The 19,300-nt window shown below is 35.9% G+C and overlaps 1 protein-coding gene across 1 annotated transcript in view; it reads right to left on the bottom strand.

The window, feature by feature from the left end:
* Nucleotides 1-15,552, bottom strand: part of LOC120472041 (uncharacterized) — a 31,384-nt gene extending 15,832 nt beyond the window's left edge. The window contains exons 1-10 of the mRNA XM_039662037.2: nt 15,430-15,552; nt 12,974-13,530; nt 9,613-9,730; nt 7,957-8,003; nt 7,747-7,863; nt 4,376-4,501; nt 4,120-4,287; nt 3,827-3,948; nt 1,325-1,670; nt 1,028-1,112 (exon numbers count right to left, since the gene is read on the bottom strand). Coding sequence (XP_039517971.2) covers nt 1,028-1,112; nt 1,325-1,670; nt 3,827-3,948; nt 4,120-4,287; nt 4,376-4,501; nt 7,747-7,863; nt 7,957-8,003; nt 9,613-9,730; nt 12,974-13,489 — 1,645 coding nt within the window. The 5' untranslated portion in view covers nt 13,490-13,530; nt 15,430-15,552. The remainder of the gene's footprint in view (nt 1-1,027; nt 1,113-1,324; nt 1,671-3,826; nt 3,949-4,119; nt 4,288-4,375; nt 4,502-7,746; nt 7,864-7,956; nt 8,004-9,612; nt 9,731-12,973; nt 13,531-15,429) is intronic.
* Between the last annotated feature and the right edge of the window lie 3,748 nt (nt 15,553-19,300).

Raw genomic sequence — 19,300 nt, 5'->3', positions numbered from 1 at the left:
ATAGAAAGTAACATATTTTAGCAATAGTGTAAAAATGAATAACACATAACAGGCACAATACTGATAAACATGAATATCTATTGGTACTACATGGATCACATGACTAAACTTACGTCATCGTTTTGAAATACCTCCGGTTTCACTGTCCACACTACAACGCGAAAACGGCATTTTCAAATTTATCCACTTTGGAGAGCGTTTTCCAAACGATACGTTTTTGTTGACTTAAAACGGCGTCTCAGTGTGGACGGAAGCCCAAAACGGAGAGAAAAATATACGTTTTCAAACGAAAACGTATTAGTGTGGACATGGCCAAAGAAAAGTGTTTCTGGACCAGTGTTGTTTACATCTTGCAAAATGGTCTATACAGAGTGTGAACAATGCGCATACACTGTAGATGATTCATCTGCACAGATGCATTTAACTTTTTGCAAATCATACAACATTATTATAAAGAAAATATTAAAACACGAGGGAAATCGTTGTTGTGTCAATGACGATGGGAGAAATAGGCATAAAGCTTACACATTTACTCAAATTATCATACACATGTTTAACCAAAGCTTATTTGGGTGTGTTTGTCCCGTCCCCAATGTCACATCTCTTTCTTTTACGGCCCTGACGAGAGCATCGATCTCCTGAAGCGCGCCTGGTAAATGCGCCGTTATAATAGTATTGCACCATGGAACAAACGCACCTCGTTCATCATGCTCTTAAAGGGAATGTGATATGATGCTCTCATTGGTTTGTTTCCCGTTACGCCCAAACCACACCTATGAATAATGAAGCTACTTCAGACCAACCCCTTTTAGATTTGCGTCGGGCGCAAGAGTCATTTATCCCGCCGGTTAAATAGCAACAGCGGCCACAAAGTTACTTGATACTTGCGTTTCAGATCGTTAAAATAGGGCCCTAAGGGTCAAAGAGAGAGTCGAAAATGGCCTTGAAACAGATTAATTAATAAATGACTAAAATTATTATTTTTGGTGCAAGAAACTAACATTTTAAGTTAAACTTTTGAACTTGCCTAAAGCTGAATCAGCCGCTGCAGTGTTGTCCAGCTCATCTAATGTAACAAAATCCTCGATGTTTTCTGGGAATTCTTCATCATCCTAGAAAAATAAGAAATATAAAAGCACACATTGTGGTTCTAGTCAAAATGAATGTTCACGTTGTTCCAGCACATTTTGTCTTTCACGTTCGCTAAAATCTTTTACACATGCAATCGGGTGCATTACTGAGATCATCATTGGGGAACAGTTGCTTTTAGCTGTTTGTGTATATTTGAACATGCAAATGTCATGTGTAACAGTGTTTATCTAACCAGTTCGTCTTGATTCTGCTGTGAATCTCTCTCTCTGTTCTCCTCGTCAGCATTAGTGGCCCTCTCCTCTTCCAACCTTTCCTCCTCTCCCTTTTTTTCTTCCTCCTCGGTATTAACCGCAGCGTCATCTGTCCCCTCATCAAGCAGCCCAGATTCATCCTCCAACTGAATACCCTCCTCATTATCGAGCACTTTGTCTTCACTTTCCATTAACTGGTTTTCTTTCTCTGTGGCTTCCTGGTTAGCGTTGTCGCCTTTGTCTTTGTTGCTAGACGTGGACTCGTCTCGTTGTCTGCCGTATTTGCTCGAGTCTGATTTTCTGGACGGAGGCTCGGTACTGTTCTCTCTGAAATAAATAAAAAAAGGTTTTCAAATCAAGGACATCTTTAAAATAAGCTCTCCTGACAGCCTCTCTTCACTTATTTTCCTTAATTTACTAAAGCATACATTTCTGTTTCATGTGAAACTCATTTACAGGTTTAGGTATGAATATGAATCATGCATTAATAAAATATACATATTTTTAAATCTTTTTTTACAGTAAGGTACTTACAATTACAATGAGGCACTAAAACATAATTAAATGGTAAAATATAGTTTTAAAAGAGTGCCCACGGGACCTAAACATTAAACTGAATGCATGTTTATGAATGCATATTCTTAAGAGCCTTTTGTTCTGAATGTTTATGCTTAGGTGCTTACATTATCTTTACAAAATATCTTTTTTTATTTTAAGATTTGGTGAGTGATAACTAGCATGCTATAAATAAAGATGTATAAAACAAACCTAAACATGAAAAACACCTAATGAAACACCTAAATGAATCTTTTTTTTATTAAATTAAATTTTATTATTTAACTGAATGAGAATGTTTTCTGACTTCTTTATTCAAAACACTGAATAAATGAATTGATTGAATAAATTTGAAATGATTTAGGACAGTATGTTATTTTTGAAATGTCATTTTGACATTTGATTTAAAGGAAAAGTTTGTAGTAATAAATGCATTATAGATTTAAAGTAATGTGTCTACTAAACTACTATGTTTCATGATTTTATTGTTGGTCAAAGCTCATTTTTATTTTAAATAAAATATGTGAAGAGTTGCATTGTAAAAAGTAATGGACTTTATTCCGAGTAAAAGCTATGTTTGTGTGTTTATTTATAGTTTAAAGGGTTGGTTCACCCAAAAATGAAAATTCTGTCAGTAGTTACTCACCCTCATGTTGTTCCAAAACTCTATGTGTTTATTTGTCCTGCTGAACACAAAGGAAGATATTTGGAAGAATTTTTTAATCAAACAGATCTCAATCACAATTGACTAGGAAAAAATACATACTATGGTAGTCAATGGGGAATGAGATCTGTTTGATTAAAACGTTCTTCCAAATATCTTCCTTTGTGTACAGCAGAACAAATAAACACATAGAGGTTTGGAACAACATGAGGTGAACAACCCTTTTTGGGTGAACTAACCCTTTAATGCCATGCCAGCTATCCTGTCTGTATTCATGACGAGAAAAAAAGCTTTTTGCTATTTAATGTGGATAAAAATTAGGCTGTGAAGGACAGACAGAGGTGACGTTATGGGGGAGCAGAGTACGCATTAGGGTCCACCTAATGAGTTCACAACGAGTTTGAAATTATTTTTATTTATTTAATGTATCTTATATACACAAAAACATTTAACTAGAGTGTAGTAAAACAAAATCTGTAAATTATAGAAAGTGATGAATGAATGAACTCTCTTTCCTGTCACTTTAAAATACAGCACACTTGAAGTTAATGACGCAAATAAAAACATAATAGATGGAGAGACACTTGTCAAAATTAAAAACACATAGCCAAAGGGTAGCAACAAGGCCATGTCCATGAGATACTGTCTAAATCACAGCTGTGCAGAGATAAGCCCACCCTTAAAAATATTCTTGTTTGCCGTAACCCAGGGCCGACCCAATTTTTAATTTTTTTTTTTCCTTTTAGTCCGACCGACTTGCCGGTTGTAACTTGCGTTCAGACCGACCGATTTTTTTGACTCATTCAATAAAATAATATTAATTATATTTTAGTTAGTATTGTGAAAGTTGCTTATGTCTACATACAAATGTAGGCTACATTCTTTCTTAAATTCAGAATTCAGAATAAATTCAGTTCATACAACATTAGTTGTTTTCATGTCTTTTGCATAACATTGCACCATTTCATGCTTTTCATCGTCAGAAAGATCTTTCTTCCTTCACATACACGTCAGCTATTTAACAAACGTGTCTGAGATTGATACTAGTTTTCTAAAATATGGAGAAATAAAACAAAAACACTTTCTTTGAAAAACTAAAATCTCAATGTTTATTGTACTGAAATCCTACTGATAAGTAATAATAATTTGGAATAGAGTGTATGTGTGCGTTATTTGAGTTTTTGATGTGCAGTAAAAGATACGGGAAGCCAATTTCTGCACTCAAAAAAACATCTTAGGGCTCGGGATATCAGAAGTCTCTTACCGCAGGCTGGTGATGTGGGACATGGCTACTTTGACACTTTTGCCTTGAATCCTCAGTGGGTTACTGTAGTAATACTTCACCATGATGTCAGCATCACGCCAGTCAACCATCTCTATCAAAGCCTGAACACACACATCAAAAAAAGAACAAGTGTTATGAGTTTGTATAAGGGCTGACAAAATGAGCACATGCAATCAATTAAACATTTGAGAGTTTAATATATCTGTGAAGGGTCAATATATAGGCAAATATTTATCTCACAGCCCTAGTTTGTACTTGGATGGTAACCTTACCTTACAGTCTGTGAACTTTGACTGCCACACCTCACCAAACATGCCTGCAAGCTCTAGTACTTCATCCTCAACGCCCTCGCCAGGAGGCAAACGTGAAAAACAAACCACAGAAGGTGGATTCGAACGCTTGGTTCGTTTTTGCGAAGGCTCATCAAACTTGGGTGGTGACTGCAAATCAGAAATACCCAAGAAATATGTATGATAAATGATCAGACTTTTAAAGATATAGGATGTTATTTGTGGGCTTCCTACTTACATGAATGCCTTCCACTGTCGGTGATAAGTAGAGGATGACTCGGTTCTCCTTGATGAAGGCTGGTTTCAACTTGAAGTGACTGACCATATTCTGAGCTTCCTTGTGAGAACTAAACTCCAAAAAACCCTGTTAACCAGCAAAACAATATTATTGCAGGGTTTATAAAACCTGTATTCGCATGTGCATTTGAGTGTGACTGATTTCTGGAGATGTGAATACAGGTTTTATAAACCTGTATAAAACCTTCATTCACATACAGGTAGGGATGCACCGATATGAAAATTTTGGCCGATACCGATAACCGATAATTCTTTATATTTGAAAGCCGATAACCGATATATCGGCCGATAAACTTAAATCCAAATTTGTATCTAATTTTGAGAGCCTGATTACAAAAACAAAAGTCTCACAATTAAATCCATGTCTCAAGCGCACAATTATAATGATGTTCTCATTATAGTGTTGTATAGCCAATATGACAGATTTGCGTTGCACATGTTGTCCCGAACCAGATTTTGATTTTTTGAAGAGATTTCAATCACATTTCAAGAAATTCAAAAACATAAACAGTGCTCAATGAGTGTCTCAGCTGAAGGGAATAATACATTATTTATCGGCTTTAATATATCGGCCAAATTTTCTTACCAGGCCGATAACAATAGCATTAAAAATGAACATATATCGGCCGATACCGATATGCTGGCCGATATATCGTGCATCCCTACATACAGGTGAAATCTGTATTCACATTCAGACCTTTAAAAGGTTAGTTTATCAAACTGTCATCTTGTCGGGTTTGCTCACTTTCGGGTTGACTGCGCAACTGGGGTATAGGTTGCCAGGTTGAGATGACAAATGGGTTGAAATTGTATATGGTGTGTGGATTGTTTATGTGAATATACACTCACCGGCCACTTTATTAGGTACCCCATGTTAGTAACGGGTTGGACCCCCTTTTGCCTTCAGAACTGCCTCAATTCTTCGTGGCATAGATTCAACAAGGTGCTGGAAGCATTCCTCAGGGAGTTTGGTCCATATTGACATGATGGCATCACACAGTTGCCGCAGATTTGTCGGCTGCACATCCATGATGCGAATCTCCCGTTCCACCACATCCCAAAGATGCTCTATTGGATTGAGATCTGGTGACTGTGGAGGCCATTTGAGTACAGCGAACTCATTGTCATGTTCAAGAAACCAGTCTGAGATGATTCCAGCTTTATGACATGGCGCATTATCCTGCTGGAAGTAGCCATCAGAAGTTGGGTACATTGTGGTCATAAAGGGATGGACATGGTCAGCAACAATACTCAGGTAGGCTGTGGCGTTGCAACGATGCTCATTTGGTACCAAGGGGCCCAAAGAGTGCCAAGAAAATATTCCCCACACCATGACACCACCACCACCAGCCTGAACCGTTGATACAAGGCAGGATGGATCCATGCTTTCATGTTGTAGACGCCAAATTCTGACCCTACCATCCGAATGTCGCAGCAGAAATCGAGACTCATCAGACCAGGCAACGTTTTTCCAATCTTCTATTGTCCAATTTCGATGAGCTTGTGCAAATTGTAGCCTCAGTTTCCTGTTCTTAGCTGAAAGGAGTGGCACCCGGTGTGGTCTTCTGCTGCTGTAGCCCATCTGCCTCAAAGTTCGACGTACTGTGCGTTCAGAGATGCTCTTCTGCCCACCTTGGTTGTAACGGGTGGTTATTTGAGTCACTGTTGCCCTTCTATCAGCTCGAACCGGTCTGGCCATTCTCCTCTGACCTCTGGCATCAACAAGGCATTTCCGCCCACAGAACTGCCGCTCACTGGATGTTTTTTCTTTTTCGGACCATTCTCTGTAAACCCTAGAGATGGTTGTGCGTGAAAATCCCAGTAGATTAGCAGTTTCTGAAATACTCAGACCAGCCCTTCTGGCACCAACAATCATGCCACATTCAAAGTCACTCAAATCACCTTTCTTCCCCATACTGATGCTCGGTTTGAACTGCAGGAGATTGTCTTGACCATGTCTACATGCCTAAATGTACTGAGTTGCCACCATGTGATTGGCTGCTTAGAAATTAAGTGTTAACGAGCAGTTGGACAGGTGTACCTAATAAAGTGGCCGGTGAGTGTATATAATGCATTTAATACAAGATCTGGCAACTGGTCAACACAAACATATTGGTCCGATTATTCATAAAGGAGTTTGAGCCATTCAAATTACGGGAGTTTCCCGGGAGAAATAACCAACCGGATATAGAACTATAAAACGCGGGAAACCCGGGAAAAACGGGAGTGTTGACAGGTATGCAATAACTCCGTTTATAAAACCTGTATTCAAATGTGCATATTGGGCCAGTTGTTCAAAACATTTAATCTGGATCAAAATGATCTGGATTTGGAAATCCCATTTTTTCCTATCCAGGATCAGGTAATCTGTCTTACTTTTATGCCGGTTTTTCAAAGCAACATTGGACTGGATCACCCTGATCCAGATACACAGTTTTCAAGATTACCAGTGCTCTAAATGGGACAACATATCACAATGTGGGCTACCAGCTATGTAAAGAACAGGTAGAAGAGCCAACATGGGGTCACTGTAAGTAATTCATCAACACAGAGAGTTACCGGTCTTTATGGCCCTATAACTGATGAAACGGCTTATAAAAATTAGGCAAAATATGCCTCAAAAGTTATGCAACAGCGTGTTCATATATATCCTGATCCTGTGCATTTATTTGTGCATTATCATATAGCATTCACAGGATAGCTACATATGCATTTCTGTAATTTACAGTAAACTTACAAAATCATGTATAATGCTGTATATGTATATTGTGTTGCATGTAATGGTACATTGCAAAATTACCACTAAAATTACGCCCACAATTGTAGGATTTCTCAAAACTGTGGTAAGAACTGACTAGTGCTAAAAAAATTTCCTGTGTGTTGAAAAAATAAAGGTTATAGAAAGAGTTAAGACCCGTTCACACAAAGAACAATAATATATAAAGAAGACTGATTAGAGTCCACACCAAAATAATGTTTTTTACTCGAAACGCATGCTGCAGTTTTGTCGTCTGTCGCTTTAAATGCTCGAGACCTTCGTCCTGAAAGTGATTCCAACGAAATTGTTTCTCTGTGCTGTTATCATTATAGTTGTGTTGTGGATGATTTCAAGAACTTTATCGTTATGGAGTGAACAGGTCTTCATAATCTTACAGGACACAGTAAACATGTCTACTTCTTAATCACATAAAGCAATAGTGAGGCAAACAATGTTGCTTGGAGTCTTCGACACCAATTTATTAAGTTCGACACCAAGTTATGGTAAATGACTAAATGGTCAATCATTGTGTATGAACCTAAGTGTGTGATTACCTTTGCAGGGAACACTAGGTGCTTCACAATTGTGCCGAATGGTTTGCCAAGCACTAAAAGCTCCTCCACGGTCACAGCGCCCATGGAAAACTTGGCAACGACCACTTTTGTATTGGCCTGAGGATAATAATATAGCCACAAGATAAGTATTGATTTGACAGCACAAATAATGGAAATGAACATAAAACAGTAGCACATCCAAAAATTTACCTTAGGGGGGTATAGACGGTCTGATGAGCTGGACATGAACGGATCCCCTTAAAGAGAAAAATCAATTTGTTAACACTAATTTGCTATTAAATATCGTACACTAGCCTGGCTAACGTCAGACCATGTCTCATTGACATTGAGATGTGGTCGGGAACCATATGTTCATTTTCTCGTATTTGAGGCGTGGTTTACGAATGCCAAGAGCCGTATTATTGGGTGCTACGAATGTCTATCAAATGCACCTGTACGTAGATCATGGTCAATTGTTTCAATAATACCAGATGACGTATGTAGAGCGAAAGAAATTAGACGAGGAAGAAGACGATGGGTCTGAGATTTATTTGCGTTCTAAACTACTTAGAACAATATCTAAGGCTGCATCGAAAGGTAACTTCAAGTCTGCCGTCATGTTTGATCTATAAACAAACTGCTTCGGTTTCGCATAGACGTCGTCATCGTCTTGCTGCTCCCTCCCCGTTCTGTGATTGGTTCCCTAGATGAGACGAAAATTTGGTCCATGGTATCCAGACTGCCTTTGTAAGAGAATAACATGTCTTTCATTAAAATTTAAAGACCCCATGAAATGGCTTGTTGATCCGGTTTTCTTTTATGTGATGATGTATTTCCTATTGAAACAGGAAGTTGGGGAGGCATGACTTTTTTAAATAAGCCAATAGGTTTTAGCTTATGTCACAATCATGAGAGCATTTTTTAACAGATGTGAAGTACAATCCACAAAACCCTTTTCTGGGGTCTTTAATATTTTCCCCTCAAAGTGATGCAACTAGTGCTGTCACTTTCTGTGATTAATCGCACTTAAAAACACTAATGTTTTGATTTTTTTTTTTAAATATATTTTATAATGTAATAATTTCACAGTTAATCTCCAAATTAATGTAGAAACAACATTAAGACGGTATATATTAAATACTTGTTTAATGTCATCTTTTTATGAATGAAGCCCAGTTTCACTGATACTAATACAAATACTGAAGTCTTGATGAAAATGATTTACCCCCCTAATTAATTATAGTCATTCAACATTACAGAGTAATTGAAAGCTATACTTTTTTAAGCTTCAAAAATAACTTTCAATTTAAAGCAGCATTCTGTTACTTAAGAAATTTTAGTACTGTCTTCTACTTATTTTTCTGTGAAAGTGTCTTGCCTCAGGCTATAATGCAAATCACGTTTTCAAATTTGCAGATTCATCTATGGTAGCTTGATATTATAATATTGACGACTGATGGCTATTATCTACCACACAAACATTGAATTAGGATATCCATTTTAGTATATATTATATCATTATATCCATTGGGACGCCCATCATTCAACCCGAAAATAGTCATAAAACTATTGCAATAACTCAGAAGCTATTCAGTTAAGCTAAAAAAACTGCAATGAAAAAAGGCGTGATCATAAAATGTAACGCTGTCCAAAGGATGACAGAAAAAACGGATGCGTTTAATATTTTTTATGCGTTAAACTGGAAAACGTTAATCGTATCGGCTAACGGGTTAACGTTGACAGCTCTAGATGTAAGAATTACTAATTCACTTATTAATTATTTTAAACATGACAATGATTTACACAAAAAACATTATTTTTCTTTGTGGAAGCAACATTTTCAAATATAGATCCACCATTCCTTACACATGGCAGGATGATCACTGCTGTGGGGTCTTTTAGAGGGATATGAGCGGGAACTTCGCGGAGAGGACTGCGCTTCATGTGATTTGTGGCGGAATCCTGATAGATGTTCATTCCATGTCTGAAAGTTAAAAAAAGAGCACTTGAAATTATTATATGACGGATTATGATCATTTCAAATCAGTTGTAAAACACATTGTTGTCAAAAATAAATTCAAATATCAAATCAAATCAATGGTTGACTTTACAAGAGTTGAATGACCAAAGTATATTGAGTATACATCTGGTAATGCTGTCCATTTTGCATATTTCAGTTACAGTGAACCAATTACTTCAGTTTAATAAGATTGATCTCATTTCATTGTTTTCTCTTGAACCTCAAAGCTGGAGCTAAAAAATAAAACTTTCTTGAAATTCTGAATTGACAAGTCACATCTGAAGCCTTAAAATAGCCATAAACAATAAATCTCAGGGGTGTGAATCGGCCCCAATACAATATTATTGCGATTTTAAACATTTTGCAATATGTAGTATTGTGATAACATATTATGATATATCGAAATGTATAACTTTTCAACTGCAATGTCTGCAAAAATCTTGATTCAATTAATTATTTTTACAATAAATATTGTTTTAAGCAGTTTTTCTTACAAAAACCTTAATGAACAAGTTGAAGGTGAAAGTATTCAGTTATGAAATGCAATTATGTGCTGAATCATATTAATATTGTTGCTTTCATTGAAAATAAATAAATTTGCCATTAGCGTCATATAACTTCTTGGTCACTAGATGGCGTTATAGAGTTCTTCATACTTGCAGTCACAAGCAGAAATTCACTCCCTGAAAATAAGGGAAGGGAAGTTTAAAATAAGTTTAAGGGAAGGGTACGGCTGTCAAACGATTAATCGCATCAAAATAAAAGTTTGTGTTTACATAAAATGTGTGGGTGCACTGTGTATAATTATTTTGTATGTATATAAATACACAAACATGCATGTATATTTAAGAAAAAAATATTATTTATATTTAAAATATTTATATTTATATATATATAATAAATGAAAATATTTTTTAATTATTTCTTAAATATATACAAGCATGTGTGTGTATTTATATATATAAAATAATTATACACAGTGCACCAACATATATTATGTAAACGCAAACTTTTAATTTTGAATGCGATTAATCGCGATTAATCGTTTGACAGCCCTACGGAAGGGTCAACAGTGTAATTACAAATGTAATTGCATACATTAATTACAGCTGTAATTACATGCAGGTATTATTTAAATATAAGTACAGTGTAAAAGCATGCGTGTACAAAATTGTGTCAAATTATTACTTTCAACGTAAGCCACTTAATACTAGGGCTGGGCAAAAAAAATCGATTTTTCGATTAATCGTTTTTTAAAATGTGGTCGATTCAAAATCGATTCTCAACGGCCACGAATCGATTTTTTTCCATATAAAGGGCTCGCGGACGCGGTGCTGCATCTTCTCGTCTCTCTGCACTAGGCAAGCGCTAAGCGCTAAGCGCTGCAGCTGTCGATACACACTCGCGTTTAGGAGTCAGGACATGATGGAATATTCACTTGCACAATCGGGCCAGCATTGCATCGTGACCTATGATCGTAACTAACGTTTATCATTTATTTGCTCAAGCAATGTTAAACCATCCCGTGCTCGCGCACTGCGTGCACAGCCTAAATCCGCCTCACAAACAGCTCGCCAGAAACAAAAGTTTTATCCCTGGATTATATCACTTTAACAGTTAAAACACGCGACATTATGTCAAAACTCTGGTCTTGGTGAGCAACCTCGTAAAGACAGTCGGTAATGTCTTAAATTAGCATTAAACGCGTGTGACAGAAAGTTAATGAAACAGTAATGGATTCGCGCACTAGTTCTTAAAGTGAACGCAGCCATTTGTGTCAGTCATTAATTCTGTTGTCATAACAACAGAATATAGCATTAATTGTAAGCAATCAGAATTAATAGCCTTTGTATTTAATTCAGTCTGGACTAAAAAGACTATCCAGTGTTATTTTACATTGGATTACTTTATTCAGTTTCTGTTGACATACCCAAAAAACTACCCCAAAATGTCTCTTAATTTTTGTCTTTATTCTATAGGTGGTTTGCAGTCACGTAATTGTGTTGACGCGCGGAACGCAGATGGAGGGCAAGGAGTGAAGAGCGCAATGGACGAGATGGAGGGAAATCCGTACTGTACTACTTTAGACGCTGTTACAAGAGAAATATATAAACAGAAAATCGAAACATATGTTGGACGTGATCTTTACGTTATGAAGAGGACCGATTTTCAACTGAATTGAGAGATTTGCCTGCCATCGAGCAACTAACTCGTCTTACAGACATACTTTGACTTTACAAAGTTTAGAAACTGGTACGTGACACAAACAGCCACATAAGTGTATTTAAACTCCTGAATAATGTAATTATCAGCCACATAAATAATTTATTAACTCACAGTTGACGAAGTGATCACTGCGCACACACACACAGGCATTTTCCCATTCGGCTCCTCCCGACCGCAGACGTAGGTTTATAAGGCATTTTTCCCGGTGTTTTTCTGTCAATTTCTTGTATTTTCCCTCCTATGAACAACTTTTGTCACACGATAAAAACTCTTCGTGGTTTGATCGATTTGAGCAACCGTAAACGACGAAAAACACAGGCATTTTGAGTGTGTTAAAGTGCTTCCTAAATATAGAAATCACTTCCTGCCCTCCATTTGCGTTTCGCGCCATGGCAACGCAGTTGCGTGACGTCACTCGAAAACAAGCTATTGTATTTATTTGTGCTACTTTTTTTAAATTTAATTCAAATATTGAAATCAAGCATCCATACATAAACTCTTAACAAAAAAAATACATTAACATTTAGGTAAGATCAATGTAAAAAATGTCTAAATATTTATATATTTATCTATCTTAAACATAAAATAACATGATACTGTTTGATCAAGCTGTGCGACTGTTCTGTGCGACTCTTTTTTGCATATTGCATCAAAATCTTTGTATGCATTTAGTGTACCTAAAATAATAAGTGTTTTATATACAGGTTTATGGCTCTTAATTTTCTTGTATTAATTAACCACTAGTAAACTTATGCCCACTGTTCTTTTTTATAAATTATAAATATAGGATTTTTATTACATCTTCATTATAGTTGAATCGAGAATCGAAAATCGAATTCGAATCGAACTGAGAGCTTGCGAATCGAAATTGAAATGTAAATCGATACCCAGCCCTACTTAATACTGATTTTTTATTGAATTTGCTTCATCGTGGCACTCAAGTTAATGAGGACTACAATCACTTCTTTTTTTGCTACTTACCTTTTTCGAATTCATCCTACAATTGCAAAGAGAGCAGTTGTATGGGAAAACCGTTGGGGTGTCGCCTAACTCGGTCTCGGCAGGCACGTGATCCCCACTTTGACTTTCTCGGGATGACTTCCTGCATCTTCCTGTATCGTCCTTTCTTCCTCCTGTTTGCTTCTCGCCCTTCCTATGACCCTCCCCTTTGCCGTGATGCTCATGCTCATGGCTCCCGTGGCTCCTCGCTGAGCCGGAAGACAGGGGGGGGCTTTTGCGCCGCTCAGGTGTGTTCAGCTTTTCCTGAGACTTGTCTCTGTGGTCAGTGTCTGTTGTAGATGATGTTTGTTGGGCTCTTTTCGCTTTGAGCTGCATGATCAGATAAGGGAGGGTCTCAACGCTGATTTCACTCTCTGGAATCTGAGCGAGCGCATCCACATCTTCTGACGACAGGCCGAGTGCCGCGTACAGGCTCGACGCGCCTACAGCCTCGGCTCCGCTCGGTTTTTCACTGGCACCACCATCTAACAAATCCATCGTCAAGCCTTTACGGACACCAGAGGGAGTCAAGCAGTCATCTGAGATTTCACAGAAAGAAATAAAAAGGGAAATTAATGAAGTTAGATTAAGGATCTAGTCATAAACAACGGTTTTTAAGAACTGAGCAGATGAAATGACTGAAATGGAACCAGAGTTTTTTTTTTTTTTATCTGCATTTTTTTTTGACACAATAATACAAAAAATCATTACACTTCAAGAATACATGACATGGCATGGGTGATATTATTATTATATAACATGGAGTTTATTAACATGGCGAAAATAAATTGCAGTTTTTAAACCAATAATGGACGATTAAAAACCTTGAAGGCAAGTGTTGGTGATCAACTCAGTATTGGACATTATTTTTCTATTGGTACAATTACGCTGAATCGTTTTACAGCCTAAACTTGCTATTATAGCCATACTGACCTTGACATGCTATCAAGAGGGTCCCCATGTGAAAAAGAAGTCCACTTAATTTTATTCAATCTGCATTTGAAGTGTATTTTAAAAAATACACTTTTTATTTTAAAGCACATTTAAAGTCATTGTTTTAATAATCTGTTGTTGTGCTTTAAAGTAGTAATTTTGGTCTGTTGACTAAAGCACTTTTTTTAATGTACTAAACCGCAGCTTAATCATTATACATGTGTAATTACAAATATATTTAAATAAATGGCATTCAAGTTTAAATAAAAATAACTTTAAAGTATACTTCGATTTACATAAATACTTGTCAGCACACTTATTGTAACCATAATGCAAAGACTTATAGAATTATGAATGATGATTACATATAAAGATGTACTTGAGTGGGTAAATGCATTTAATATCAATTTAAACTATAATACGTTTACTTTAATTGCAATTAACATACAGTTAAATGTCTGAAAATGTGAATCAATTGTGACAATAAATATGTCTAAATGTACAAGGTCACTCTTCCGCCAAAACTCGACTCGTGCCACTTCAGGAAGCCAGTGATTATAGTTTAACTAGTTATAACTATACATTTTATTTATGTGTTTTTTTTTTTTTTACAAAATCACACCGCTTTGCTTCAAAAGATCTTTGTTAACCCACTGGAGTCGTGTGGATTACTTTTATGATGAATAGATGTGCTTTTTGGGGGCTCAAAAAAAAAAATTCCACTGACTCCCATTATAAAGACTAGAAGAGCCATAATATATATATATATAAATATATATATATAAATCCGATTGTGTTTGGCTGAAAGAAGAATGAGATCATTTGCATTAAGAATGTAAATGAGATCATTTGCATTTATTTTAGTAAACTAACCCTTTAAATTATAGTACTGTGCACATATGCTAACATACAATATATAATACAATATTTACACATTGACAAAAATATTTAAAACCAAATTAGCTTCTATTATAAACGATTCACATGGCTGATGTTGGTTAAGAAACTGACACAATATCGAGGCAATGCTTGTGATAACTAACTTAGCCTACTAGACATTAGACAACGGTTATTAGTCAATTTAGATAGTATCGCTGTTTAATTAACAGTTTTAGCTGACTCGACATTGTGTTTCAATGGTTTCAAATGACTAAGTTAAACAATCAAAACATGACCGTACCCACCCTCCTTCTGACAACAGTTAGCCCCATAGCTAACCCATAGCTAAACACGAAGTTTCCCAAAAGCTTCTTCACAAAAACTAAAAGAGCATCTTCACAATATAATAACATTTCTGAGGTATTTTCTTTAAGATTTAAACCGGAGCATTAAAGGTGTCGCGCGCTGATAAATAACTAAGTTACCGGTGGTAACTTCGCGAAAAGGCTTGGTTAACTTTGGCACTGTTGTTTTTTTCAACACCTATAACTAATAAACCGACCATAACAGGACATTCTGGAATTGCTTTTACACGAGAAAATACAACAAATAGTTTTCATAATTACCAAAATGTCCGTCAAAGAATGCTCCTTGTTCAATTTGTAAATACTGAAAGGATCCCTGGATTTCTTCTTCTGAAATCTGTTGGTCGCTGTTGTTCACGCGAATGGTGCAAATAGCGCCACCTGTTGGGCTGAAGCAATAAGCGCGAGGGCAGTTTTACGTTTTACGCCCCTGATGCGTCCAATAATCTGCTAAAGTTATTGTTGTTTTGCAATGATGCAACATTTATTATTTATAAACGATTTGCTAGATAAAGCTAGGGTAGGTAGATATCAAAAGTGATAGCCAAAATAAGCGTTTTGAAGCATTGTGTCGAAAATGGTTCATTACTCGAAGCTTCATTCAGATAAATGCTTCAGTTCAGACTTCATTTTCACATGACTAGAGACGTAATGATTGAAACGAAATGAACGACATATTATTAATATATAAAATATTTATATTTATATATAATATAAATTATATAAATCTACAGTATATACATGAAAATATTTCTTGAAAATATAAAAGCATGTGTGTGTATTTATATATATAATTATACACAGTGCCCCATATATATTATGTAAACACAAACTTTTATTTTGGATGCGATTAATCGTTTGACAGACCTAATACTTATTATTATAATGATTTGTGTAAGGAAAGTTAACTTTGTTTGATTGTAGACACCAGCAATATGCAGCAATTGCAAATGCATGTTAAGGAACTGGGATAATGAAGAAAGCAAGCAAATGGCAATAAATCAATTGAGAAGTAACTTCTGGACTCATTCCTGTGTTAAAATCGACACACCATTCTGGTAGTCCAAACACCAAATATTTTACAGGTAGAATAGTGCTTTTACTGTCCGTTCATTGCAGAAGATAAGCGAAAAAAACCCTATATAGGTTTTTTTTTAACTTGTCTTCTGCAATGAACGGACAGCAATATGTTGTGCATGCGCACTTCGATCCTGTACTCTTTAACATGTACCACAAAAAGCACAAATCTCATGTGTCTTTATAACAGGACAAATGTTATGACAGTAATCATCTCCGCTACATATCAGACCAATTAAAATCGAGATATTACTGGACATCTGGCAGGTAATGTCAACACCAGCACCGGTCGTGATCACAGAGTTAAAGGCACACTATGCAGGAATTCCGTTTTAGTCAAACAGCGACCCCTATAGTCGCTCTGGAGTACTTGTATTTAATGTTACTGTCGCAAATACCACTCACGCAGAGCGTCTCTGCCATATATTAAGTTACAAATCTTGCATAGTGTGCATATTTTTGCATTAAAGGGGGGGTTGACTGCTTTTTTTTTCTTTGCATGATTGTGTTTATGGGGTGCAATATAACATGTATTCATGGTTTTTCTTTTTTAAAAAGTCTTATTTTTAAGCTTCACCTTTATTGTAAGCCGTGTTCTCCTCTGACCTCTGAACTACTAGTTGACTTCCTGATTCTATGAAACACCTCCCTCAAAAACAGGCAGTGGGCTCAGATTGGTTAGTTTGGGCCGGTGTGTTGTGATTGGCTAAAGTGTCGCTCACGTTGTCCAGAAGGTTTGTGGGGACATAAATAAGAAAAATGTTGTTGGGTTTACTGACACACATGCTAATAATATTTGCTAGAGCCCATTTAACCCTCCCCTTAAACATAAGCCTGACAAAAAAACTCAACGATAAACATAATTTGATCAAGTCTCTGAAATAGTGCATACAGCTCGCAATTAAAATAGAGTAAAACTTTTTGACTAGGACATATCACAAGTTTACATCAAAACATGCACACACACAAGAAACAGAAATGACACAGTGAGAAACTACAGGTTTTCAGTCCAGTTTAATAATGAAAACACCTATTTTTATACATGGCATAGATTTATACATAAGTGAAAACATGACATACATGTTGCATTTTAAACTTTATAACATTTTTAAATGTTTAATATGAGCTAACAGAAATTTGGCTTGTTGGAATGTCTACATATATATAATAAATGAGATAAATAATAAAACAAGGCATAAAGAGAAGGGTGACAATACTTGTGGTAATCAACATGTGGCGATATTAGTGCACCAAAAAATGAATAGGAAGACAACAAAACTTTTGTCACTAGAAGATTCACCATCACACTAACAAAGAATACACTAACAAACACATAATACCACAGTTGGCGGTAATAACAAAAAAAAAATAGATACAAAATATATAGTATTTTTTTTAAACGAGAAAAATTTGAAGAGAAACAAGGCTCTTGAATTGATGAAGATAAAATTGTGTCTGCATCACTGCACTAGTGCATGAAGAAAAACTGACAAAGAGAAAAAAAAACCCCAGCAAAACCACTCATATACTAAATAAACGGCTTTATACGGTGTTATTCAAAAAACAAAAAATTGTTCTCCTGTATTTTTCATTGTCTGTGAACAAAATACAGAACAAAAGTGATTCAAACTGCATAGATACTCTGTCACATTACCTGAATACCTTGTTATATTAAAAGCAAGTACTAGTAAAGGAATAATACTAGTACTATTCCTTTCCGTTTTGCTTTTACATATTACAATGTTCTTCAGAAGTGATAAAAAAAAGACATGCACTCTTAATATGCAAGGCACAGACACTGTGAGCTACTGTCCAACCGAACCTCACCAAATGAAGTGAAAGACCATGTTATGCTACTTGCAATACTTAACAGTTGAAAAATAGGCCCAACAGTTTATATCACATTAAAATGGGAAACAATACTAAAAATCAAGGCAAGACAAATGTTGAGTTCTTTTTACTTTTTACTGTGTTGTGATGAAACTGAAGTTAGGGTAACACTTTACAGTAAGGTTTCATTAGTTAACAAACATAAACTAACAATGAAAAATACTTCTACAGCATATATTAATGTTTTATTAAAGGAGTAGTTCACTTGAAAAAAACTTTTGCTGATAATTTACTCAGCCCCATGTCATCCAAGATGTCCACGTCTTTCTTTCTTCAGTCGAAAAGAAATTAAGGTTTTTGATGAAAACATTCCAGGATTTTTCTCCATATAATGGACTTCAATGGGAACCAAACGGTTCAAGGTCCAAACGAGAGTTTCAGTGCAGCTTCAAAGGGCTTTAAACGACACCAGACGATGAGTAAGGGTCTTATCAAGCGAAACGATCACTCAATTAATAAATAAATAAATAAGTTTAAGTTTTATAAGCTCAAATGCTCGCCTACTGCGATGCACGTTCGTGACTCTCCTGTTCGAACTCGTTCATCAAAATGAACAAATCTTTTCCCGAGTCATTTGGTTCATTCAACGAACGAAATGAATTGACTCAGGAAAAGATTTGTTCATTTTGATGAAAGAGTTCGAACAGGAGAGTCACGAACGTGCATCGCAGTAGGCGAGCATTTGAGCTTATAAAACTTTTTTTTTTTTACATTATTTTGCGTTTTGCTTAATAAGACCCTTATTCATCATCTGAAATCATTTAAAGCCCTTTGAACAGTTTGCAGTTTGTACTGAAAGTGTCTGGACCTTGAACCGTTTGGTTCCCATTGAAGTCCATTGTATGGAGAAAAATCCTGGAATGTTTTCATCAAAAACCTTAATTTCTTTTCGACTGAAGAAAGAAAGACACGGACATCTTGGATGACATGGGGGTGAGTAAATTATCAGCAAAAGTTTTTTCAAAAGTGAACTACTCTTAATATACTTTAATAGGAAAAGTGCATTTACTAATGTAATAGATCAAAAGTTGTATATGATGTTTATAAATGCTGTAAAAAAAATATATTGCTCCTTGTTAGCTTAATGCTAGTTAATGCATTAACTAATGTTAACAAAGAGACCCTATTGTAAAGTGTTACAGAAGTGATTACTCACTGAAATTCT

Source organism: Pimephales promelas, chromosome 4 (assembly GCF_988280905.1).
Source record: "Pimephales promelas chromosome 4, fPimPro1.hap1.1, whole genome shotgun sequence".
NCBI lineage: Eukaryota > Metazoa > Chordata > Actinopteri > Cypriniformes > Leuciscidae > Pimephales > Pimephales promelas.
This window is presented reverse-complemented; position numbering and strand designations above follow the sequence as displayed.